At 38.6% G+C, this 26,784-nt stretch overlaps 1 protein-coding gene across 8 annotated transcripts in view; it reads left to right on the forward strand.

Moving 5' to 3' along the window:
* Window positions 1–26,784, forward strand: part of diaph2 (diaphanous related formin 2) — a 426,600-nt gene that overhangs the window by 367,782 nt on the left and 32,034 nt on the right. For 6 of the 8 annotated variants that reach the window (XM_023958996.1, XM_023959001.1, XM_023958999.1 and 3 more), the window contains 2 exons: window positions 515–607; window positions 2,585–2,650. In XM_023958996.1, coding sequence (XP_023814764.1) covers window positions 515–607; window positions 2,585–2,650 — 159 coding nt within the window. The remainder of the gene's footprint in view (window positions 1–514; window positions 608–2,584; window positions 2,651–26,784) is intronic. The other 2 variants (XM_023958998.1, XM_023959002.1) reach the window with 2 other exon arrangements.

A 26,784-nucleotide genomic window follows, 5' to 3' on the forward strand; every position in this document is an offset into this window, starting at 1 on the left:
TCGCCCTTCTAGCCCGGTGTGATGCCGTCTGCCTCCACCTATGTGGGATCATGCATTTGCAGGACAGCTAGAGAAGTGGGCAGGGGCGGAGCATTTTGAAGGCTGGTCCCAGCATCATTGACGGAGCGATGATGGAGAGCTCGGATATTGAGCGGCTCCACACTAAATCTTTGTAAAGAGCACTTAGCTCCCCTACTTTAGCCCCAGAAAGGATCCTGTCTGTCTCCTCTAAACTGAAGTCCAAACTAAGTTAAGTGTATTTTACTCCATCCCAACTGATTACTAAAGAAAATGGGCAGTCCTGATTGACAGGGCTGTCTCGACATGTGAGCGCTTCCAAGGACTGGTCGAAGCTCTTTAGAATAACAGGACTTTGTCTTCTGCTGTAAAATGATTGGTAATGCGGTTGGAGTAAAAGTCCAAGTTTTTTAGATTAGATCCTAAAGTGTTAAAGGTGGTGTACGTGTAATTATGTTCCATAAACATGTTGTCTTCATTATGGGTTCTCTTGCAGAAGGAGATGAAACCGGTGTGATGGACTGCCTGATGGAGGCTCTACAGTCCGGAGCAGCCTTCCGTGACAGGCGGAAACGGACACCCCGCAATGGTAGGGCCATTGAAATGCTTCTGTGTTGATTTCCTTCCTTTTCAGAGGTTTTCTTAAAAGTTTGTTGTGACAGGCATATCAAGAAAGAAATGCTGTCCATTCTTCTCTGCCTTCAGCACAATAATGTGCTTGTATAAATCACAAACAGCACATTTAGATCATTGCATATGCACAGCGCACAGAAGCAATCACCAGGTGCCGCAATCGAAGGCTGGAAAAATGCATTGTCATTTTGTCATTAATGAAGCTCTCAGCAACGGGATCGGCGATGGTTTAGAGTAATCCATGTGTTAACATTTTCCATTCTACCATGATGAATGGGTCATGCCCAGGGGAGTACCACCTAGCAGGAGTGCCAGAGTCAATTGATATGCAAGTGAGAGTTCTGCAGAGGAGCCACAGGTGCTGTCATTCCCATAGCGAGAATTGTTATTTAAAAAGAGGGCTGCATTGAACGCTGCAGACATGTTAAACACAGCATAACAAGGTCTCGTCTTTGCACAGGACTCAAATATTTTGGCAACTGAAACTCCAGCCCTTCAGGGGACACTTCTTATGACATTACACAATAAATACAATGAAATAGAAATGTAGTTTTTTTTTTTTTTGTCTTCATGAAGAATTATTACTATCTATTAACTGTTCAAAACTAGATCTGCACAATATGCTTTTTACCTCTACAACCAGGCCTTGAATAAAGAGTTTAAAGGAAAGAGTACAGACTTGGAACAGCACTCCAGAGCTACTTTAACTCTATCTGAACAACTGTTCATTGTTTAGGCCTGAACTACATCAGCCGTCATCCTGTCTGGCATCTCTGGTTGATATATAGCATATGGGATGTTGAAAGCATTATTGTTTTTATCACATTGGGATATGATTAAAGAGGACAGGGTTTAACTGTCTGAACATGCCAGACTCCTATATGCAAAACAGCAGTAGTAGCAGTCGAAGTAAACTTTATAATCTTTTAAAAAGTTTACAGGAGTGGACAGTACCAGATACATAATAAAAGAAAACAATAAATGACATTTCCAACAGTAAATGTTGGTCCACGTTTCTAAATCATACCTTATGAGGAAAGTCTTACATTTCTCTTACCTGTTTATGGGGGTTACATACATAATATAACCTGCCATAGGTGAAATCAGCGAAGTCGTATCACAGGCTCTTGAGGCACTAAAACTCCTCCACTTTATACACTTTTCTCAGACAGACATGAACATTTTCACACTTTTCTCTCTTGTTTAAACTCTCAAAGTTCAAACCTTGTTGGAAAATTAAATTCAGTATTATAGAATGAAAACAAAGATCTGATGACGGTTGAAGAGTTACGTAGATTTGTAGAGATGCACACATTACAGTCTCCAGCCAATCAGGATGCAGAACACAGTGCATTGTTAATAAAACAAAAAAGCATGCAAATTATACAGAAAGAAATCAGCGAAACAACAAAACCACGAAAAGTGAACTGGAATATAGCAAGGGAACACGGTATGACCCTTTATTAACCCCCCACTTCAAGAGAATTGAGACATTTCTCCACATCAAAGCACAAACTAAGGAATACAGCTATGAGATGAAATTCAGATTCAACAATAGTAACGTTTTTTGGTCAATTTGAGAATAAGTACGCTTGCTGTATTTCTGTATGTATCAAGGAATAGGTAACTGACAATGTTCACAGTATGGTTGAACACACTCAGATGAATGACAATACTCATGTCCTTTTTCTTGTTTCAATCCCCGTAATGCGGCTCCTCATTGACGTGATCAATAATCTCATTTGCCTTTCCTCTGATCCTATGCTTTTCTGTCTAACGTTTTGTTTATATGGGACAGTAAATCCAAAGGTTTTCCTTCACTGGTTTCAACAGTACTTTAAACATGTTTCCTCTGATGCATTTTCTCTTGTCCTGTTCTTCCTTCCCTTCTTTTCCACCATGGTTTCCCCTTATACCTCCATCATTGTTACAGGTGATCAAAGCCCTTCCAGTCCAGCTTCTCGGTGGCCGGGTGCTAACTATGGTAACAGAACTCTAGGTGTGTGTGTTTTTTTATCTAACTGCCTTTTTAACCCAATTGTTACTTCTTAACAACTCTTTCTTTTTGGATGCATAACCCACCCTCTCTCCCTGTCTGGACACTCACTGAGATTGTGCTGGCCTAAAGGAAGGAAAAGTCCTGTACTGAATCTAAATGTTTTAGCCAATTTAAAATTTTTATGGTTGGCCATGAATTAATTAACTTATGCAAAAATGAACTACTGTAAACTGTAGAATAATACATTTAAATAATAATGAATTACGTAATTACAAAACGCTAAATGTTAGATCTGTATCACTCTCCATTGAAACCTACACTTTCCAATGGTGCATTAAAGGCCTGGCTGCCAAAACGCATTACAAGATCCCTATAAAAAGTCTGATTTAAATGATCAGTGCTGCTTTTAGTCAGTAATGATCTCTGTCTTAATTACTGTTAGGTATTACTTCTTTCATATATGTGCTGAACTAACGAATGAAAAAGGAAAGGAGATGTTATTATTGATGCCGGCCAATACACAGGATCTAAAGCACAGTCCTTACACAAACTGTGCTTTCAGAGAGTAGCATTAACCCTCTCTAGGCCAAACTAATTGTTTTTATTAAGAAGAAAATAGGCTTAAATGGACGGGCTAAAAGAATATAATGCTATTACAAGTTATGTGTTGCAGATTTGCAACACTTACCTAGAGAGGGCTAAAGACTGGTGTTCTCAACATACATAAGTATACTTTCCTGTGTATACTACAAGTAGAGATTAGAGCTAATGTCATAACTAGGTATACTCTCAAGTTGTAGCAACAGCAGTATCAAACGTCTACAAAAAGACAAAACCTCATTAGCTGGACAATGAAATTGGATCCCATTTTCATTGCTGTGTCATTTGATCATGATACAGTAAAACCTTTAGGGATACAGCAGAAAACTCAACTAGAAACATCATAATGGACATGAGTGCTTCAGCCACAGAGTGCTATGGTGTAAATGTTTCACCAAATACCTTTGAAATCCAATATTCTGAAGCACATCATTGTGGAAAGTAAGTTGCCCTTGAGTTTAAGCCTTCATTCCAAGTGTTACGTCTTTAAACGCTTATATAATCCGAACAATGGGCATAAAAAGAGAAAGAGATTCACTCAGCGCGCTTCCTCTAATGTAGCACAGCTGCAGTACTTACCTTCCTTCCGTACTCTTTCTGTTAGTTTACACGTTGACAGCATGATGCCACTTCCTGTCTTGTAGCAATGTTTGGTGAATATCCTGCTGGACATGCCTGAGGTCCTCAGTGATTTGGCCATTCTGTGTTATTCTGCTTTCCCCATGTGTTAGTGGTAAATGTCAAACTGATATTAAACAGCCCACTAGATGTCTTTTTCTGGAAGATGGTTGACACTGAGATATGCACTGTAGATGCTCTCACTGTTGCGTATTTTTCATTTTTTATGACTGCATGTCCAGTCCCTGTCGTTTCCTGTCTTCTCCTTTATTTGTGGATGAACTTGCATTTCATCAGCATGTATATTGTAAAATGAAAATGTTTTTTTATAATGCAAAATCCAGAAATCACAATCTCACACTTTTAAAAAATGTGCAATTTCATCAACAGAAACCTTGTAAATTGAGGAATCCGTTGAATCAAATCTAGTTACAAGAACTGCATGTTTGGATGTAAAGTTTATCACAGTCATGGGATAGTACAAATACTTTGGAGTTGGGCTGTTGTCTATACTTGTGATGCTACATTTACACTGGGCATTTGACACACATTCAAGAATCCACTAAAAGCTTGTTCTTGAGCGTGCGTTTAGCACATGGTGTTTACACTGAACTGTTGACTATCACATGTACCTGCAGTTGGAAGAGGCTAATTGCGAAAAGTCAAAGCAGTCCAAATCTTGCTTAAGGCTTTTTCTTTCGCAGCTCTACTCCAATATATGAAAGACAAGGTCTACTATAAGATTATTAACACAATTATTAACTACTTCATGATCAATTTTCAAACAGTCGGCACTTTCATGAATTTAAAGGGACGGCATTCATACGTCACAACCAAATCCGAGTCCCTGATTGGTCAAAGTTTAACTGAATTAACTTTTAACGTGTGTTTAATTGCCACGCGTTTTGCACATGGAGCCTGAAAACGGTTGTACAATTTGCAAAGTGACATGTGAACCTGAGAGTTTTGATTGCGAAATCCTGAAACTCGCATTTACATAGACTGTTCATTGATAGTGGTTGCTTGAACACACATTACCAAGACCTGTGTGAATGTAGTTTATGTCTAAAAGAATGTCCAAGAGTAGAACCTGACATCATGCCAATGACTTCCTGTCTTGTTGTATTACATATTCCTAACCACAAATGCTGACAGACTTTTACTATTACTGTTAGATATAAATTTAAATTTTGAATCACTAAACCTCCAGTGGGTCAAATGGGTGTTGGAGAGGAAACAAACCTTTACATGATGGTTCAACATATTTAATGAGTTAGACTGTGGGGCACACATGGTTGGTTTAAACACCTCAAAAGAGCCTTGTGCTTTCTTTAGTTAAAGCCCTCTTGAAAACAGTGTAATGCTTGTTAAAGAGTGGAAGGAAGTTGTTGTTCCACGTGATGGATTGTCTTTTCTATGAAAGTGTGAAATACAGGTCAAGGTCGTTGCCTTGTTGTATCCTCTGCAGTGCAGGAAATATACTATTTTTTATGGCCACTACAAAAAAACAAAAATCTAAAAGCCAGACACCAGAATTCCAACTAGTTTTTTTTTTTTAAATACAAATTATTTATTTGTTTATTTAACGTTTTCAGACTAAATCAAAGTGGAGCCACATCCGGCATTTATTTCTCTTTAGCATAATAATTTATATAACATCAACATTTTGAGTTGAAGACTTCCGTAAATTGGAAGTGGCGTAACCCTTGTGCTATCCTAGGCACTTTAACATTGGGAGTTGGGTCATCTAGACTCAGTAAACAGTCCGCTGAACCTTTTTTTTTTCAATGATTTGTGATCTTCACTGGTGTCCATGGATTACATGACATCTTTCCACCTTTATCCACCTTTGTCATGGTAGGGAGAACACGTCAATGTAAGGCTGGGGTCATCTAAGATAGCAAAAGGGTTAAGAGGTGAAATTACACAACTTATAGAAGGCTCTATATGGAGGCATTGGACCTGTTTTCAAAGTGTTAGTTGATGTTTAGTATGCCATGTTTCTGTTACCCAAAGTGTTTTTGTTACAGTGTTGAGTTAATGGGTCAGAATGATGTGTTTCTGCCTTGCAAATGCATATATTTTACTGTAATCTAAAAAGACTTTTCCACTTTGTTTCAGTAGGATGTAAACTTGGTTAGATGATGAGTGCTCCATAAAAGTCAAGTTCCTCTGCTATGATTAGAAAGGAAAATTATTTTTTACCACCCATTTGTTAATATATCAAGAAATTTTAAACAGGTTTTTAATGTAACACACACAGACCAAATGCATTTGTTTTTTTCACCGAGACAACAATGATGTAATGGTTTTCTCCAAAGCATTCAATTCAATTCATTTTGATTTATATAGCCCAATATTTACAACAATAGTCATCTCAATGGGCGTCATGCCAGGGATTGTGTAATAGACATGAATCATAAAGTACATAAAATCATAAGATATAATATCTAAGGGCTAAACTGGGCATCCCTGCCCTTTGACCCCCCTTGCATTGTGAATGGCTTTTTTCTCAGCACACTTTTACTTCACCTTGTGAGCATCTGACACCTCCTTGTTTATTGATGTAGAGCTCAGCAATGGTTTGATCAACAGCTGATGGATTGGGAACGCTGTGGTGATGAGAGGAGTCAAATCCTTTTTACATGGCTGCTCCATAGATTTTTTTTTTTTAATGGAATCTGGAAATGAGTTTAGCTGTGAAAACAGAGAAAAATGTATTAAGTTGTTTTTGTAAAAGCACATATCTATAGTTTTTGGTGCTAGTTGTACTGAAACCAATGAAACTAATATTTAGTGAGTTGATAACCCATACTGTATCTGTTTGGGATCAATATTTTTGTGCGACAGCCTTGTTTAAGAATCTATCCAGACACTACTGTTTCTTGATTATTTTTTGACATACTAATGGTTAGCCTTCTGACTTAAAGAAACTGACGGCATTTCACTCCATAAAATTACCGGTTAAAGAGGGAAACTTGTTGCAGTTTTACCAGACAGTGTGCCAAATCTATTCAATCCCGCTTGTCATGTCAGTTGTAATCTTGTGCTTTAAAGCTTGATTAACCTCCTGTCATCCTTAAACGAGCAGCATTCACCAGAGAGAGTCTGCCAGTCACACAGAGATTCTCCACTTACCGCCAAAGTAAGTTCATTTAAATCCAACATGGCATTCTTTTTCATCCTTTGGGCTAAACTGCTCTTCCCTAGACTTCCTCAAATGTCAGACAGAGTCCAGTCCAAGGTGCTGCTTGTGGAAATTACACCCAGTTCCAAAAGGTTTTTCTTTGTTCCTTGTTTCTAATTTCCTTGAATAGAAACTCCAGCAGCAGTGATCATGTTTTACATAATTACACAAGTCACTTCTAATTCAACACAGTGGTTAACAGAGAAGCCATGATTTGCGTTGAAGCTGACTTCCGGGAAAAAAAATCTAAAACTCATCTGGATAATGTTCTGGGTACCAAATACTGTATACCAAGCATAGTGTTTATTTACAAGTTGTCTGTTTGATTTTTACCCAGTTTTCTATGCCATTGTAATTTTTAAGTTGCAATTCAAAAAAACCTTCCATTTTCCGTCCTGAATTCCGCACACCACTTGACTGCCCTTGAGTCGGCTGTCGACTAAGCTTTATTTCCATTCTTTATCTGTTTTTGTTGCTCTACGATGTCAAGTTTTTAACCTGACTTCCTATAAGGCAGTGATCCCCAATGTTTTTATGCCACAGACCAGTATGACTTCAGAAAAGATTTTCACGGACTGATTTTTAATATATGGCAGGCAATTGTTGTAGCACCACTACGATGAAGGAGGAACAGAAAGGTGAGAACTCAAACTCTGGGGTTTTATTTTGACACGCATGAAATTGTACATCGCACAGGTTTGATCATCTTCTCCCCTTCCCACACTCATGGTGCAAAAAAGAATTAATGTCTATTAATTGTAGCTTTCTTTTTTTGGAAGTCGAAGGCTCTCTTCTGTCTCCTGGCTGGGTGTTTTCCCCTTGGCAATGAAACTTACCAAAGACGTTTGTTTTTTACTCATTTTGCTAGCTCCTGGGTTTTATTTTAGCGGTATCCTATCACGTGACCGAGAAGAGCGTCTTGGCCTGCGTAAGGAGTTAGTTACATAGACTAATGTAACAGGGATAGGGCAATTTTTCTAAATAAAACATCTTTCATCTTCCGAAATAAATAAAACGGAAGTAATTTAAGTTATTTATTTTTTCTGTGCCGTCCGGTACCAAATGACCCACTGTACTGGGGACCGCTGATATTAGGTGTTTTCTCACATTTTCTTTTATCCTTTCGATCTTCCAATGGTGCGTCAGAAGAACAAAGAGGTTTGATCACATTTTTTTTTAGAAAAAGCTATCATGAAACCTGAAAGTTAAATGACTTGATCCCCGAGGCACCCGCTTTTGCTCTGTGTGGCTGTCGCCCATTTGATGACGTCAACCTAGAACCAGCCTCTACGGCGTGTAGAGCTGTGACGGTGTCGAATTTTTCATCACCGCGGTGATGAACCACCAGGGGGCGCGGTGTTGCGGTTAACCGCAGCCCCCCCCCCCAAAAAAAAAAAAACACAATGACAACAAATGACAACAACTAACAACTACATATCTAACTTGTGAACTAACTATAGGTGTTGTAGATTGACTCTGTGTGTGAGCGCGGAGCGTCTTGTGTAGTTATAGTAGGAAGGTGCGCACATGTGTGTTGGGGGTGCGTGTTGATTCTTCTGCAGCGGACCGCTCTGGAGCTGCACGCAAGTTTCACCAGTGCTCTCTGGTACAGACATCTTCTCAGAATATTATATATTGCCCAGTAATAAACAGACTGCAGACGCTGTCACCTTTCCGGTAGCCGTGAAGCCTGACACCCATGAAGAACGCGGGGCAGGAGGCTCCGCCTTTGTTTATACAGACACGTAACGTAACGTTACGCTGCAAAAAATAGTTCCCAAACAACACATGTAGTGATTTTCATGGAAATCTAACAGTGCGCGTTCATGTTGGGTGTTACGGATTGAAGGAGGACAGTTACACCCCCCCAAAACACAAAATCCTCCGGTGGGCGGCCGTGTCGCGCACTTAGGAACGCATCCAGCTTGTAATGGAAATGAATACAATGGAAATTAATAATTAGAAAGCAGTAAATTTGTCGTATTTCCTCACGAGACGGAAACTTCTGTTGTAGAATAAGGATGTGTGCTTCTGAAAGCGCGCGCCTGTTTGTGTAAACGGAGCCGCGTGCCACGTGCAGCGCGAAGGCAGACACTGAGAGCACGAGCGCGTGGGAGAAAAGGAGACAACAGTCTGAAAGAAAGAAAGTCTGAACACAGGACTAGCAGAAAAAGGAAATTATCAGCAAAGATGAATGTGTTTATTATAGTTCCAAAAAAAAAAAAAAGTGCGGTGATGCGGTGATGACCTCATCACCGCGGTGATGACCTCATCACCGCGGTGATGCGGTTATCGTCACAGCCCTAACGGCGTGTCTGCTTTTACCTCATGAAGACAAACAATATCCAAACTTTTGCTAAGATGAATGTGCATATTGTGCATATAAAATAGACGTGTATTAGCCGATCACCGTTGCTTCGTGGAGAAAGTAGGTGTATGTGTTAGTCTGGGGGCGGTGCTGGCAAAGCAGGCTCTTCCTGGAAGGGGCTCTTCCACACTGGTCTTTGGCACAATGTGAGGACCCACTCATTTTGGGGGATTGGGGGGGCTGGTGATCAGAGAGCAGGTTTTTAGAGAAATGCCCAGAAATGTCTGAATGGATCAAAATACCACTTTGGGGTTGCTTTTTTGTGAGGAATGAACACTATAATGCACTTGAAAGATCACAGATGTTGATTTTGCATGATATAAGCCCTTTTAAATAATAGAGTAACATCATCTGTGGACAAAATTTTATTTAAGCCGCAAACTCAAAAGATTTGTTTTTGAAAAGCAGAAAAAAATAGCTCAAAATGAAAAAAAAGTCGGCGTGTTTCCCAACTGCTTTATCGTGTATTCCCTTTTTTGTGAGACACTTACCTGGGAATCTGTCAGGAGATTGGTTGGTAGAGACCAGGAGTCTCTCATACATCCTGGCTCATCGATTTTCAGTCAGGGATGAAAGCCACAGGCTCAGTAGGTCTTTCATACTGGGGGGCATCCCAAAAGACACATCAATCAGATTTCAAAGAGAACCAGGCCTATCTTATTTATTTACTGTCTTTTCAATGTCATTATGAACCAGAACTTCTCCCTCCACCAGTCTTCTGCTTCACCTTCACAATTTGGTCCAGGAAAAGTTCCTCTTTATGCCCCATTTAGAAGCAAGCTTACGGAACAAGACATGAAATGCTTTCCATGTTATTTTGCTGAGTGTGTATAACAAATCTAGAAAGTAGGTCTCTCACTTTTTTGGAGCCAGTTTTCACAAATATACAGAGCTCCTTGTTCAACAGGCTTGTGCAAAATAGCTATTAGGAAGCCTGTTGACTGTGACGACGTCTCAAAGAGCTTCCCGCTAACGTCGATCTGTTTCTTTCAGCCTGCAGGGGCTCTATGGGAAGTCTGCAACACCGACTGGAGGATAAACAAGCACCAGTCATTTAAAGGTTCTGTTTTTAGGCTTTTGAAGCAAAGCCTTAGTCTGGAAATAATCAAAATGCATATTTTGTCAGACACATTTTACACTAAATGGATGATATCGGATTTCTCAGAGCTAGATAATGTTAAGCTTTGCTAAACCTTAGACACCCTGCAGTTATTTTAGCTGGTCAGACCAACGAGTAAAAGTCTAGGAAACTTAAAAGAATAGTAAGGAACCTTAAAAGAGGCCATATCTGTTCGGCTAGTAACTCACTTTGGTTTAGAGCTGTCAAAGCCTTTTTCCTATAGAGTGTTTCGTGCTTAGCCTGGCAAAGATGTTGTTGTCTTCCCCCTGTCATAAGAAAAGTCAGGAGATTGCTGGTGAAATGACATCAGAGGAAGGAGTGGTGATTATAATTCCCCAAGCAATTAATTTGCTCCAACATATGTTGGACCCATCACTTTATGTCTTTTTATTGACTTCCAGCTTCCCAAGCAGTTTGTCTTCCGCAGTTTCTTATGCAAACAGATTTAAAATGGTGTAACTTGCCAGACAAAAACTGGGGCTGCAGGGTGCCTTAGAGTTGATGACTTTTCCTCCTCAGGCCTTCGGCCTCTACTCCAGGGTGTTGATAGATGTTATTCATTAGACTATGCTTGAGGCATACCTACAGGAAATGGAGCTAACATGATTAGGGGCAAAGAGACCCAGAGGGTCTCAAACTACAGCTCAGATGGCTTAGTAGATGTGAGATATCAATATAGTAAATGAGAAGAGAGCTCTGTAGAGACATGTGGCCTGAAGTCTCTCACCTGTTCCTCATAAATGAAGATATCCATCAGAAACCTAAAGTTAAAGGTAGATGTGACCTATTTGGACCTCGTTGCTCGCCAATTTAACCAAAGTCGTCCTGAAAAATCTGATGAAGATTTGATGCACTGTTAAAAAAGCGTTGTCACATCGTTGGTTTGTTGCTTAAGTCTGCTAAAACACTATGTAAAGTAAATTAAGTGTCACATCCCACGTTTAGGGGCCAAACTAAATTGTGTAAAAGACCCCCCTTTCTATAAGTGAACAAAAGTTGCCTCTCACTCCTGTTCTTTGTTAAGTACGGTGGCCCTGATGTGCAGATAACACCAACAAATCACTCAAGGAAAGAACATGTTCAAGATCACAACAACAATTAAAAAGCAAAAGAAATGATAAAAAACAACATGACCTTTTGAATTACAGTAGAGGACAGGGTATCCACATGGGCCTCCATTCTTACAACCTACAATCGGAGAATTCTGATCATGTGGAGCCAACAGTCTTAGTGTTTTTTGTTTGTTTATCCATTTTAATAAAGTCAATGACCTTGTTCTTTGTTGGAGACTTAGTACATATGCCCAGTATGCCTAGCTGTATGAAACCTCGTTTCACATGTTGGATTATCAATGAATAACTGCAATCTGAATAGTCTGTTAACCTAAACTATTCACTCACTTTCCGGAGTATTTCATGGAACCGTGTGTTTTTCTTGCTCCCTTCCCAAACAATATTAGCTTTGAAGTATTTTGGCAGTTTAGAAAGGTCACACCAAGTGTAAATTGCCAATACCAGATCAATTTTGCTGGGCAAATGTGCTTTGGAAGCCCCATAATGGAGGGTTTTATCTTATATTTACCCAGCGCACATTCACACAATAAGATTGATGTCACTCATTGTGTGATGTATTCCTAATAGACCTATAAACTTGCAGAGCTTAAAGACAAGTGTGCCAGTGGAAGCCAAATATAAGAGAGGCAATCGGACCATCCCACCAGCTGAAAAATTACCCTCATATAATTCCAATGGAATGTCGCCTAAGCTATCATGCTTAGTGCTGAGGAATGGGCAACTTGTGTCGGTTGAATGAAACCGTATTTATTACTCATTAGACAAACAGCAGGACTGAGCGATGATCACTTACAGGACAAATGATGTAGGTCGGAACAGGATCCCATCTTAGTTATTGTTCTCTGACAACAAGATACATTGATAAAATCAAATGCTTTGAATACAAATATAATTGTTCTGTAGCACTTCATGTATTTATAGCTCTCCTTTATGTTTTCCCTTATATTAACTTGTAATGTTGAAGTAGATGTATCACCTAGTTTGCGTTTGAAGTATCAACAATTATTTTCAACTTATAGTAGAATTTTGTCTTCCCTTATGGATGTTTGGTGCTTTGTTTTTGTGTGAGCACTTTGTTTTTCAGTCTTTCACATCAATGTGAATAATGCTTTTTTTAACAAATCCTTTTGTAAGCATTATGTAGTTTAGCTTTTGCGTGGATTTCTATCACCACAATTTTATTATTGTCCTACCACAACAATTAAATAGACTTCTGCTCAATGTTGATCCTGTTTTGTTTTTTTCTCCTTTTTATTTCCTTACTAGGACATGGGTTGATTATTTTTATTTTTATTTATTTTTTTGTTATTTACCAGATAAAGCCTTTGGGAGGTGACGACCATGTTTGGATACACTTTTTTTGAACATCCTGGATGATGCAACACATAAGCAAAAGTTGTTTAGTGTGGCTAATGCACTTTAGAATAAATTACATTAACCACTGGTGGCCACAGAATACTCAGTTGAGGCCAACTAACTGAAGATTTCCGCTGTAAATGTTTTTGTTGGGTGAGCTGAAGATTCAAAGGGCAACTTTGTAAAAAGAAAGCTTTGTTTGTCTAGAAGCTCAGTGTTCTGCCCCAAGAGTGAATATAGTTCAAGCTCAACAACAGTAGCAGGTTAGTGATTTGTTAAATGCTAAATGCACTCTGACAGTAGAAGCTGTGTGTATATACTAAAATACACTTTAAAGAGATGTAACAAGGATCATTTCGGAGTATTTTGTTATGCATTTACTTTTGTGAATTTTCCTTTCGTTTGATTCCTGTTTTACAGACTTATATAGATGTATATTTAAAAATAAAATCATCTTCACTGAAATTTGGAAAAATTCAGAAAAGCCCAAACATCAACTTTCTAACCTATTTGGATTCAAAGCTAAAAAAGCCCAAGCTCCGTCTGCAGAACTACTACTTGAAAAAATGCAGTTTTAACATTTGTTACACAGTAATATATTAAATCTCAGCTGCATTTAAAAGAAATGTATAACAAAATACAAAAGAAAGCAAGGAAAAAAAGAATGTGAAACACTATGTAAGGTACAAGGATCTTATAAGTGAAAGCAGAGGTAAATAAAAAAAACAGAGTAACACCAAAACATCCTCCAGTAGACAACAGGTTCCACCACAGTTTATGTACACACAGACAAACACATAACTATTAACTATCTGCAAGAATAAAAATGTTTTACTATTAGCTATAAATGTTGGCTCTATATCTAACAATATTAGGTCGTTTTGTGGAAGCGCTGATGTATATATGCTGCAAGAATCCTCAGTAAAGTTAAGATTTACTTCTAGGAACACAGGCACTTACACCTGGAAGACCTGACAAACCTGATCTGGTTATAGTCGGTGAACAAGACAGAAATGTACTCAGAAGCTGAAGTGCTTGATGGTCTATTAGGAGGGTTCTGGAAGGTTTGTGTATAATCTATCTCACAAGGAATAATAGACTCTCAACTCTTCGGAAAAGGCTGTATAAGGATTGCCGGACAGATCTGCTGCAACAATAGGATCTCTAAGATCTTTGCTGTTTTTCTCTCGTTTGTGTGGCTGTATTGACAGTGTTCTGTAACGCTCCTGATTACCTAACTATTCCAAAACATGCATTTTAAAATACCCTACATGTGTTAATTCGGTATTTGCTTTGCAGCATGTTGCTCCTCCTAAAAGTAGTAAGTGTGTGCTTAATGTTTTTACCCACTGCCTTTTGGTTTATGTCTTTTGATATTTTTTTTAAATTGGCACAACCTGATACAACTTGCTTTCTGCATCTTTAATTTAACTTAGCAGAATTTCTATTTAAACCTTTAACACTGGTGCTGTCGCCGGTGAAACCTAAATAACACATGGTCTTTGACCTACTATAACTATTCGACTGTTTACACCATCAATGGGAATCAGCTAATTCTGATGCTGAGAAAAAGCGGCTTTGCACTCATATGAAACGCTTTCCTAACGTAAAAAGTGGCATACAGGCGCATAGCCGCTTTTCTTCGCTTTAGAATCTGTTGGAATGACGTTTATTACGTAAATCCTTGATATGACGGTTTTCATTTCATTGTCAGGGGGTAAATTGTTTTTTTTTCTCTGGAGACAAAAAAAAATATATCCACTTTGTCTTTTTCCATACCTGTGTCAGTTTTAATTTGCTGGAATTTTTTAGACTTAAAGGAGACTGATTTCTAAAATCCAAATTCCAATGTTCTTGCAAAAGTAAAACGTCTTTGTCTCCTTCATCAGACTATTTACATTACTGTTCCTAAAAAAATAGATTTGAGTAAATGAAAGTGGAACTAAACTTCTTTTAGCGTTAACTGACAGTGTACTTATTGTTTCCCTATCTTTTTTTTTCAATGTTTGTTTTTATGTTTCTTTTCCTAGATGTATTTGACAAAATCAAAATAGATAATTTACATTTCTGAAATTGTTATTAATATTGATGTACTGCTATGTTTTGTAATGCTGGTTATTTCAGTAGCCACCAAGAAAGCCACCGACGGACATGTCTACTAGTTTTATTGTAAATCACATCAATATTCTCAATCAGAATGAAAAAGTAATAAACACTTATCCACAAACAAATAACTTTTCAGACACTACAAAAAAAATATACCTCACAGGCTACACAGAAGCATTTCCATGAACAAAATCATCAGTTACTTTAATTACGATGTGTTCAGCAGTAAATGCAGTTATCAAGACCATTGACCAGAGAAAATGAAGCGTTAGTTTTGAGACAGTTGTCTGTTCACATAGAAAAAGGTGCACAAGGGGGAGAAAATTAAAAAAGAAGAATCTATCAGTAAAAGAAGCAAGAGCATATATTGTGCAGTGATGGAAAGATGTATCACTAGTGACAGTAATAAAGACTTAAGAAACCAAAAAAAAGCCTGTGAGGGTTAAGTGAAGGCACACTCAGCGTGCACATCAGCTGAGGTATGAGAGAAGAGAAGATGGCACATTCCAGCTTTGCCCGCACGGATTTTAGATGCGTCCAAGGCTGGATTTTGTTGTTGGCCGCATGTAGTTAAAATTAACTCAAAGTTAAACTCCCAAATGTATTCTGTGCATTTGTGTTCTCTCTCTGACCGAGTTTGAAGGCGAAGAAAATACGGCAAATATAGTGACAAAGAAGGATCACATACAGTGGGCGGAGTGCAACTCATTTAATCCCGCCTACGTTGAGCCACGCCTCTGTCTGCACACTGCTGCTAGGTGTAGATGTAGAAGTCTGCAGGATATCATGTTTTGCACAATAAACAACTCTGATAACAAATGCACAGCTGGAACGACTTTTCTTTATTGTGCTTAGTATCGCTTTAATAATAATCCCAGTGTGGGGAACATGCTTCAATATGCATTTTACCAATACTTGACTTATAAGTTATCACACCATGTAATGAGTAATGCATCTTTCATTGTTAGTTTGCCGTAGGCAAAATTTTTGTTTTCAGTTTTCTAATGTGTAAATTGTCAAATTTAACAAAGTTAAGTTTAACAAATATTTTCTTTCTCCTTTTTATTTTTTCTTCGGAATCATTTTCTAGCTTTCAAAAAAGGTTAAATGGTTATATTAAAACACAAATTCTGTTTTGGGGGCTGTTTTCTTGAAGGTCAGAGATAATGCTGCAAAACCGGAGTGTTGAGCAAAGAGTGTAATTATAATTCCACCAGCCTTGAATGACCCTTATCTCAACCGATGTGTTTAGCCAAACCTGCAGTTTCTACACTTTAGGCCGCAACCGGAAACTCCCACCTGAGCAGAAACAGTAAACATCTCTGTGGAAGGAAGACAAACTGTCCACCAGACACTCACTGTTTGATAAAATGTCAATAATGTTGTTTCCTATTTAAATAAAATGGCTAAAACACCATGATGGAACATATGAGTCAAGACTTACCTGAGCTTGTAGATGTTTGGTTGCTATTGAGATGAATTATGGCAATAAACTGTCCAGAAGCAAATCAGTCTGGACATGGAGGAGGTCATGTAGACTTGATTGCACATGCAGTAATTACAAGTTTGCTTATGCTGAACTATATTAATTTGATTTTTAGATAGTGCTGTGTAAAGGTAATGTTCACAATGAAAGGTTTTTCTTCAGATATAAAAAAAAGCCCCTCAGTTCAGGGTTCATACAAAAAACAAAAAAACAAATCTGTCTGTGCTCATTGGACATTTCAGCTGGACCAATTGGGATAAAAGACCTTGCTCAAGGATTTAATCTCGCCATAATCAAGATCTGAATTGGTGACTCACCACCTGGAAGACCATTTTGCAACCCTTTAATCCAATACTTGCTCGTGTCCTTGTGTGACCAACACCTGTTCGGATTTTAATAAGTGTGTATCAACCTAAAATATTTCATTTAAGCTTTTTGTGGTTACTATAGTAACAGTATTCAATGTTAAAGTTATGAAGTCCTATATGACATGACAGAGGATTGCAATGAGTGATTTGATACGGAGTTTTAAGATTATGTGTGAAGATATAGTATGGTCTGTCATCTCCTGTTGGATATTTGAACACTTTTGAAATCCTGTCACAGCCCTTTTTTCTAGATGACGCTGAACGTGGCACAAATCTGTAGGTGGAATCTTTTGAGTTAAGACAGAGATGTGTAGCATTCACAAGAGGTCATCATCAGGGTGTTTTTTTTTTTTCTGTCTCGATGCAAACATGTCCACAGATTTTTATGACTTTAGATGAAAGTCACATTTTGCTTTATCACTTGACCTGACCTTTCTATAGTTGCCATGGCAACGATATCTAAGGGACTTGTGACACGAAGTGTAGTATACGTGTTAAGGTTGACAGTTTATACAATTTGAGGAGATTAACATTTCTGAAATATGTGAAGGGAAAACATGGTAGAAAATAATGAACAGAAGATTCATTACGATTACAGGAATACTTTAGCCTTTAATTATAAATCATTTTGCTTTTCGTGCATTAGAATTCTTGTGAAGTGAAATGATTTTTGCTCTCTTACTACACCTATGCTAGAAAAAGTGGTTTCCATTTTACCTATGAAGCTTAGTTGAAGCCTGAAGCACATTACAATAGCATTATGTACATGTTTTTTTTTCGAAACGGCTTTCATTTTAGCTAAAATGTCAACATCATCACAGCATCTACTGACACCAAACAGGTTGTTGTTCGGATAATACACTCAATATTGGTCCTTTGCAATAGCTTCTGTTGCAAAACTTTATTTTGTAGCAGAACAAAATTTCTCAGAAAGTAAAAAAAGCAGAATTTGGTTAATTGAAGATGGTTAACTAATGAGAGTTCTGACTGGATTGAATGTTTTAATAAATTAATTGCTTGAAAAAATTTTATGTTTAGCGTTAGACAACCTAAATTAATATAAGAACTATTTCATTAAACTACAACAGCAATAAGCATTCTACTGCGTACACTAATCAAGATTTCTTTGTGAAAAGCCCCTATAATCTATACCTGGGAATTTAGTTTGGTCATTTCAGACCACTGTCTCACTGTCCAATTTTCTTCATGCTCTGCATATTTTTAAAGGACAATTGGAAAAAGAGCATCTTGACTGTAATCAACTGACTCTACAAAGTAAATGCTATCATTTTTTTATTAGCCATTCTGACTATTCTTAATATTCAAGGATGCTCAGAATGAAGATGGAGGAAAAAAGAAATTAAGGAGAAGACAACACAACATTTTGGTATTCATGAATTCCACAAATTACTGTGTTAATCTCTCAGGAGATGACTAATATGTCAAGTTAAAAATAGACCGTTTGCCACAGCACCGCCCCTCTGCCTGCAGTGGATTAGCATGAAACAAACAGTATGTGATAGAGATTTGTGATTTAGTTTGTGTTGAGAAGTAGGATGATTGTTTGAATTATTATTGCAAAGTAGATAAAGTTATGCAGCTTATGAACAGGTTTGCATAGTAAAACTATATCAGGAACATGTGGTTTGTTTGTGTCCAGGCAGTGAAGATCATAGCTCCATGAGGCAGTGAAATAGGAAAGCTGTCCTTTTTGCCATTTTTCATGCAGAGGGAAATTGATTTATTGGTCAAGGAATAATAATCGTCATCACTTTTATTGGCTGACACCAAGTAGAAAATACAAACACAAGTATAATATAAATCTGCAACAACTGCATGTCAGCATTTTATGCAATGACCTTTTAAAAAAAAAAGTGATAAAAACATTTGTGAAGATCCATATTCCTGTCATGTCGAGCAAAGAACCTGAAGCAATTTCTGCTTTTTAAAATGTGTCTCTCCTGTACATTTTAATTTTAATGACTCTGAAATTACCTGCTAATTGCTGTTCCTATGCCCACTAATCAATTGAAAACAGATAAGATCTTGGGCACAAGCAGAAGAAATGAATTTCATTGGCAGGACAGCTTGAATCTACCTTTAGAGTTAGGGGGAGAAGCTCTACCATCTGGAAAGAACTCAGCATAGAGACACTACCTGTCCATCTGGAGAGGAGCCAGTTGAGATGGTTTGGACACCTGTCTAGAATGCCAGGTGCCAGGTGTATCTTTCCCAACCATCCTGGTGAGGTGTTATTGGTATGTCCAACCAGTGTAGAGGCCACAAGGAGACTTCAGACACACCTTACACTATGTCTTATACTATGTTCACAAAGTGTCAAGGATTCTTGAACGCACTTTTAGCATATGGTGTTCACACTTTACTGTCGCTGCGTGGTACTAGCACATGTATCTAGAATTGGAAGAGGCTTGGTGCAAGATGTTAAAGCGGTGCAAATCTCTAGCTGGGCACATACCACAATTATTAATGTCTCCTTCATGATTAATTTTCAAACAGCTGGCCCTTCCCCAATTAAAACAAAAAGTTTCTACCCATACATCATGACCAGATCCAAGTCCCTGATTGGTCAGAGTTCAATTGGTTTAACTTTCAATGCACATTCAATGATCGCCTGTAGAGCCCAAAAAAGATCTTAAAAACACGCATAATTTAAAAGTTGCAGCCCGATATGCAGATTTTCCACATGTTTACATAGGCTTTTCATTGGAAGTGGTTGCTTAAACATGCGTTGCAGATGGCAGTCTGAACATAGCTTTAAGCTTAAATTAAGTTTAAAGCCTTGGTATTCCCCATTGATTGATCTTGACTGCTATTTTTCTTTCCAATCCTGTTATTTTAGTGTGCTACCTGAAGCTAAATTATGGCACTATTATGGTCAGACAGTTATGTTTTGGTTTACTTTGAAAGCCTAGCTTTCAGTAGACTAGCTCAACTTTGCAATTCTCCTTCACAAGATGTAAATAAACCAAGTGACAGAATGATGTCTGTAAGAGTTTGAGAGTCATGCTTCAGTTTAAAGCCAACTGAGGATGCTGTTTTTGTGACATCTCCACCCTGAGGGCATTTGAGGCTAAGTAAAGGATAGAGCTGCACATTGCATTACTTCAACAATTATTTTTTCCCCTTCTACTCCAGAGAATTCTGATTCTCAGGTCACTGTTGCCTGGGGGCAGATTACAACAAATGGGAGTTTGAATGCTATTTAAAATTTCCAACAAGTAAAGGAAGGAGTATGTGTCCTGGGTGTTTTTCCATGTGACTTTTCTTTGGACATGCACAAATAATAGACATTTGTAAGGAATAGATTGCGGTGGACCACATTTCCATTGCACAAAAGATCTAAATAATGAAACCAGAGAAGACAGAATCCCATTTTGAAATAAAAATCTAGGTTTTTTCTACACACATCAGCACACATGCACGACATGCGTACATATAAATGTTTTGTTCTATCTAAATATAGCATTCCATCTTTGTAAGTATTCAGTTGCAACACCTAATGATTAAAGAGAGAGCATGTAAATTGTTTATGATCTACATTTTTAAAGTCCTTCATGTTTGGGCTCTTCCTTTAGGCCTGATGGCGCCATTAGTATGTTTATGGTGCCGGCAGAAGTCTGCCAAAGAATTGACTTTTCTTTTGTCAGTTGTAAAACTTTTAATGACAGTCGGTGTGATGGAAGAAGCAGCCCTGCCCTTATTTTGCTGGCTTCTCTGCTGTCAAAGAGATGGCTCTTGCTTATAAATCTTGAATAATTGAAGAGGAGAATCAGTCAATGAGAGAGGGAGAGGCACAAGGACTTGATGACTTGATGGCAAGATGACAGCAGACTGATAAGCCACTGTGTCATATTGCTGCCTGTATACCATGCTCCCTTTTATTGCCATGCTCCTTAAATTGGTCTGTACAGTTATTGTTCTTATATCTCCCTTTTTCCTTGTGTTTCCTGCTCTGCTCACTTTTTACCCTTCCAGAGATGCAGTTTCTGTCTCGTCAACTTCCCTTTGCCAAATTCCTTGCTGTATCACTCCTTAGTTTTATGCCCTGTTTTCTAAGATACCTTTTTTCTTCTTGCATCCTGTCCCATCCATCCGATTGGCTTCATGTCACTCCAGGCAGAGTTATTGCTCTTGGACTGCACATCGGCTCAGTGGCGCCATGCGCTGCTTGTTCCATCCGCATTATCCGTTTATGTAGCATCCCTTTTTGTGGCAAGCCGTTTTCCTATAGCCCAGTAATGATAGGACTCTTGGCGACCCCGTGCATTTGCACTGTAATATAAGACACTCTCATTAGCCCAAAGATTGTGCTCTCTCATGTCCATTACATTAATTGCTACACATCATTGGCTGCCATGCCTCTTAGTATTTTGTTACATGGGCTGCATTCTCTGCTGCATCGCCAAACTGTGCTCTTCAATCACTTTGCCCTAAAAGGTGAAAAAGATAATTATGAAAAAGGTCACAAGGAAAATTATGTAAGATCGTATTGGACAAAAAGATTCAAAGAGATAGTCCGAAGGGTTTGCTTGTGTTTTGTTGCTCGGGCAAATGAGAAAAACAGTTTTCAGATCAAACAAATTAAAGCAAAGTGCCCTCCACCCCACACCATCCTCCTGTTGTCAGTCATCTCCCTTCATAATAGAGAGGCAGGCCGCTTTCATAATTGCTTTGATGGTCCAGCCTGAACAAATCACTTCTGGGCATAAAGAGAGCCCTTAGAGATGGCAGTCATAGAGAAAAGGTGCGAATGAATTAAAGCACTTTGAGTTCCTGTGGGCATGTGGCCCAGTTTTCGCTTCAAAAGAAAAAGAGGGAAATACAAGGAAAGGAGGAGGTGGTGAGGGGGGCTCTTTCCTCATAGAATAAAATGTAGGAAAAGCAATAATGCACATCCAGCCTCCATTATGCCAAACTGGAGAGCTTTATCAAGGAGGACACAATGGCATTGACATAGTTAACTGGCAGGTGGAGAAAGGAGGATTTCACTGGAAATAATCTGATTTTGTACGGCACTCTATTCTATAGGAGAACCTCTGGTCTGACCTTTTGTGAGGGAACAAAAGTTTAGTCCTTTGGAGGCAAAGCTTTGAATGTTTCAGCAGAGATGGGTGAATGGGTCATGTGGATGTCCCAAGGCCGTTGGTCTTGAGGATTCCAACAAGGAGTCATCATCCAGGGCCTTGTGCATTGCTACCATTGAGTTCCACAATGTCAGAGCAAAGTCCTCTCATATTGCTCTCCTCTTTATGTGTTCTTAAGCTTTGAACTGAACACCAAGGTTTCCCTTTTCTCATATATGTCACTTTGCTTTTGGAGTTTCAGTCAGACTCCAGCTGGAAATAGAAGAAAGTGAGGCACTCATTGAATGATTCAGGGCAGGCTTCGATCAGCATGTCACAACATCTTATCTGTAGTAATCTGTTCACATGACAAACCTGCAATTTTATAAATATCTAGACTTTTTAGTTTGATCTTTGAACCAGCAAGGGTGGCAGACAGTTACAGATGTAGCTTGAAGGCATATATTGAGTGAGTAGCACTGTTCTTAACAAAAAAAAAAAAAATCTGTGACAGTCTTGCAAAACTTCGTTTCACTGTTAAACAGAAGTCTTGCAGATGTCAGACAAAACTTCCTGGGGGAGGACCGCTATTTTAGTAAAAGTTTGGTCGCCTCTACAAGCTGCAAAGCACTGCCGTCATTTGACTAATCCCTCGACACCTCCATGCAGGGGTCACAGGCTCCCACTGCAACGGCCGTCTGGGGTTTCATTCTTCCCAAATGGTCGTCTTTTTTCTCATCCAGTCGCGGCACCCCCACCCCCGCCCCCATGTTAGTTCCACCACCAATTCCTTTGCCTTTCTTCAGCTGTGCCACCACCTCAGTATGCATCCCATGGTTACTTGCTATCAAAACGAATCTTTGACCCCCTTTTCATAAAAGAGCACTGCCTTTGTTTTGTGTCTGACAGCCTATCACAACCATTCAGAGCCACAGGTGCAACTTGCAGGCTAAATGTTTTTACTTCATTGTCTAAAATAGATGTAAGAATCCCAGACATATAAAAACCACTATTATCAAACTTGTCAAGTAGCTTTCTGTTAATAGCATTAAAGACAAAATAGTGAAAGTGGTACATTTTAAAGAATGTTTTGACAGAAGCAATCATCAATGCTTACGTCTCTCTTTTTCAGGATTTCTTTTGTCTGTCTTCTTTATCCTCATCATCCTACAAGGGGCGAGTGCTGCATATAATTGCCTTTCATGTCCTAATTCCACAGCTTTATTGCCAATAAGAGAACACTTTCCCTTGTCGTCTTGACTTAAGCATGTCCATCTCGCACTCATTTGAAGCATATTCTCAAACAAAAATGGAGCTGAATGCGTTCACATACAAAAAGGACCATTAATTAGGAGCACTGACTAATAAATTAGGGAGACTCTATGACTTGATTCATGCCAAGAAGTGCAGAGTTGGTCCACATCCATGAATCCAATCATGTGTTTCAGGGAAATGTCTAAGGCATTGTTTTTGCCCTTCTTCCATGCATAATTAACCTTACCCCATTCATAATTCAGATGCGTTCTTCACACATTATCTGTAATATGACATTACCGCGGTGGCTAAACAGGCATTGTGGTGCCACTAGTGCATAGGAAATGTGTGCGTAATGACATACTTTTGACTGGCAGCACTCCATTTAAGCCACAAGAGCAACAAGGAAAGCAGCTGCTACTAATTTCTTGCTTACTTTAACTTTTTACAAATAATTTTTGACAAACCAGGTTTACTTGTACAGATATATCTCTTACTAAGCAGTTCCTGTTTCTGTAGACGTCAATTTATGATTTGTTGTTTCACCTGTTGGCCAAAAACTGCCATAACAGTTCTTAAAAATGTGCAATTTTACAGAAATAGTACCCTTGCTTGCATGCACTGCTTGTTTTTTTTTTAACACCCCTTCCAAATGATTGTTTATTCTAGTTCATATATATATAAAACAAATAGCTCCGTGCTAGCTGTTAGCCAGGAGCACATTACTAATCCATAGTTTTAATCATTAAAAATGCTCAGTGGAAAAAAAAACACGAATGAACTCTTAACGTGCTTTTTATAGCCCATCTCAAATGATGTGTTTGCCTCCAAGGACACAGGGAAGGGAAGCCAAAGCATTAAGAAAGGAAGAGGAAGTGATGCAGACTGGGATGAAAGGGATGTGTGATACCATCAGGTGATGCAGAAAGGACAGGAGAGAGAAGAGCAGCAACTTTGATAGAAAAGGACAGAGAAGGAGTAGCCTGCTGTTGCCAAAGCAGTACTCAATATTGTGTCCAGTTCTGACGCATGCAACATGTTTTTCCAGTCTTTGTTGGCCGTTTTAATCTGCTTACATATGTCCTGGATAAAAAATGAATTTGTCTGGAAGACGGGAAGATATTATTGGCTCAACCACCGCCTCTTCGTTTGTGTGTGTGTGTTTCTAAGCACTCGCTCATGATGGCCTTTGAGTATTTTTGCGCATGCACATGTGAGCGAACATTGTCCGCCCCAGAGACAACCAATTCATAACAGCAATGCATTGTATTTCTGCCATACATCATTGTCAGTGCAGCTCACCTCTGCAGTGCCAGCTTATTTAATGGCTACGGCCTGAACTCTGGGTGCACAAAGGACCCTCACACCTCTTGTATCCATTTGCCCTCTGGCATTTCGAGGAGTGCCCACGGTGGTTTATGTGTGAGAAACAGTTTACTTATTTTCTCCTTAATGTGCCGTTCAGTGTCTTTTTGTTTTTTTGTCGTTTTTTGAGGTCTTTAGATGCAGGAAGAGTTTTTGGACCGATGTTATTGATTGTCCCTTGTCAGCATATAAACCTTCACACTGATGTTGACAGCTGAGGATTGTTCCCTGCTTTATTCGGGGCGGCCCTTATATGAAGGTTTAGTTTATTATTCCGTCCATCTCCTGAGAACTTGAACAGCCTGTCTGGCACAGGTAAACTTTCCCCCCCAAGGAGTTGATCCCTCAAAAGATCACCTATTTCTGGATTGCATCTTTTCTATTATTACCTGCCAGGACACTTTTTTTTTTCCTGCGTTGATATTTCAATTGTGATGATTGATCGCAAATCTCAAAGAGTGTGTTCCTGACTAGCAGGAAAGATTTGAAATAAAAAGGTCTTTTATATTTTGAGCTGCAGCCTGTACTGGATGGAGTCGCTCAATGTCTGGATAGCAAAGCCAGGATATCGGCAGTATTCCATCATGTTGTTGTCCCTGTCTTTTGTCCAGGGAAGTGGCAAAAAAAAAAATGTCCAGAAAAACATGCAGCACGGATTTTATGTGAATACAAACAAAAACACAGACGCTTCCTCAGGTTGGACCTAAACAGTCATGTTGTAGGTAAATATTGTTTGTTGCAATAGAATTACATTGAAATATGTGATAAATGGAAATAATAATTAATGAGTGGCTTGATAGTTGACCTAAAAGCAGTTTCCCTTTTTAGGTTACCGCTATGTCAAAATAATAGGAATTGAGTTGATTTTGTTAGCGTGTGTGTTCTAATGCATTCTTGATTCAGATGCAAATAGGACAGTTTATCAGCCGTTCAGACCTGATAAATAATGGAAAGAACAAAATGCACGGCCCCAAATAACAAAATGAAAGAGTGCCTCTTTTCTGCACCACTGATTTCATTATAGACACTATTATTGGCTTAGAATGGCAACATCTATTATCTAGAGTTGGAGATTTTTTTTTTCTTCCCCGTCTTCTTTTTGATGCAGACCGTCTTTTACCGCTGTCAGCTCTCATCAAATATAGCTGCCCCAGATAGGGCAACAGGCAAAAAAGTGTGGAGCGATTGCCTTCAGGCAGCGGTCAGATGTAAGAGCTGCTAATGTTCTCTTTGCCTTGAGATGGAGCTGTGCTCTCATGATAACCGTTATCTTTCTTCTAACTTTCTAGTTTCTTCTTTCTTTGTTCTATTTGGTTTGTTCATTAAACAAATAATGAACAACATAGCAGTCCTCCTAGAGGCCAGTTTAACCCAGTTTAGCTTAGTCTGTTTGGTTTAGTTTAGCCATTACTTATTAAATTCTATGACTTCATGTTCTTTATGAATAAATGTTTATTACACAATTACGGCTATGAAGCCCATTGAGACGACTATTGTTGTAATCTTGGGCTCTATAAATACAATTGAATAGAACTGAATTACTTCTCTGTGTCTAATGATAATATAAATGCTGAACTTATTCTTCAAGTTGTGAGTAGATTGACTAAGACTCTTTATTCAACAGAATCTCATTTAAAAATATTTACATGGATTAAAAAAGTACAATAAAATGATTCCTTGAACTTCTAATAGAAGGAACAACTGCATTTGTGCAAAAATTCTTTTGGAAATGCAGCAGTTAAAGGCCATGTCACACAGCCACTACATGCATTTTACGCATTTTCCATGCGTTCAATTTCTGTCTTTTGATATACATGCGTGACGTGATTTATAAGTGTTTCTTGCGTTCGTCTTTTATCAATATGCGCAGATGCACGTCAAGAGTTTAGGGCAGGCCAACGGGTCTTAACGTAAATCTGGTTTTGAGCTGTTCAAAATTTTGGGGCAGTTGGAAATTATGCAGTCTATGTGTATTACACGTAATTCATAAGCATAAATCTTACACAATTGTGTGTGATTTTTGCAAGATTCATACAAAAATTTGTGGCTTTTCACGACCATTCCACTTATGTCTAATTGATTTTTCACGCATGTACCACCAATATATAACTTTTATACAGTGCAGATATCACGTTTAAATGACATAATT

The sequence above is a fragment of the Oryzias latipes genome, chromosome 10 (genome assembly GCF_002234675.1).
Source record: "Oryzias latipes chromosome 10, ASM223467v1".
NCBI classification, from domain to species: Eukaryota; Metazoa; Chordata; class Actinopteri; order Beloniformes; family Adrianichthyidae; genus Oryzias; species Oryzias latipes.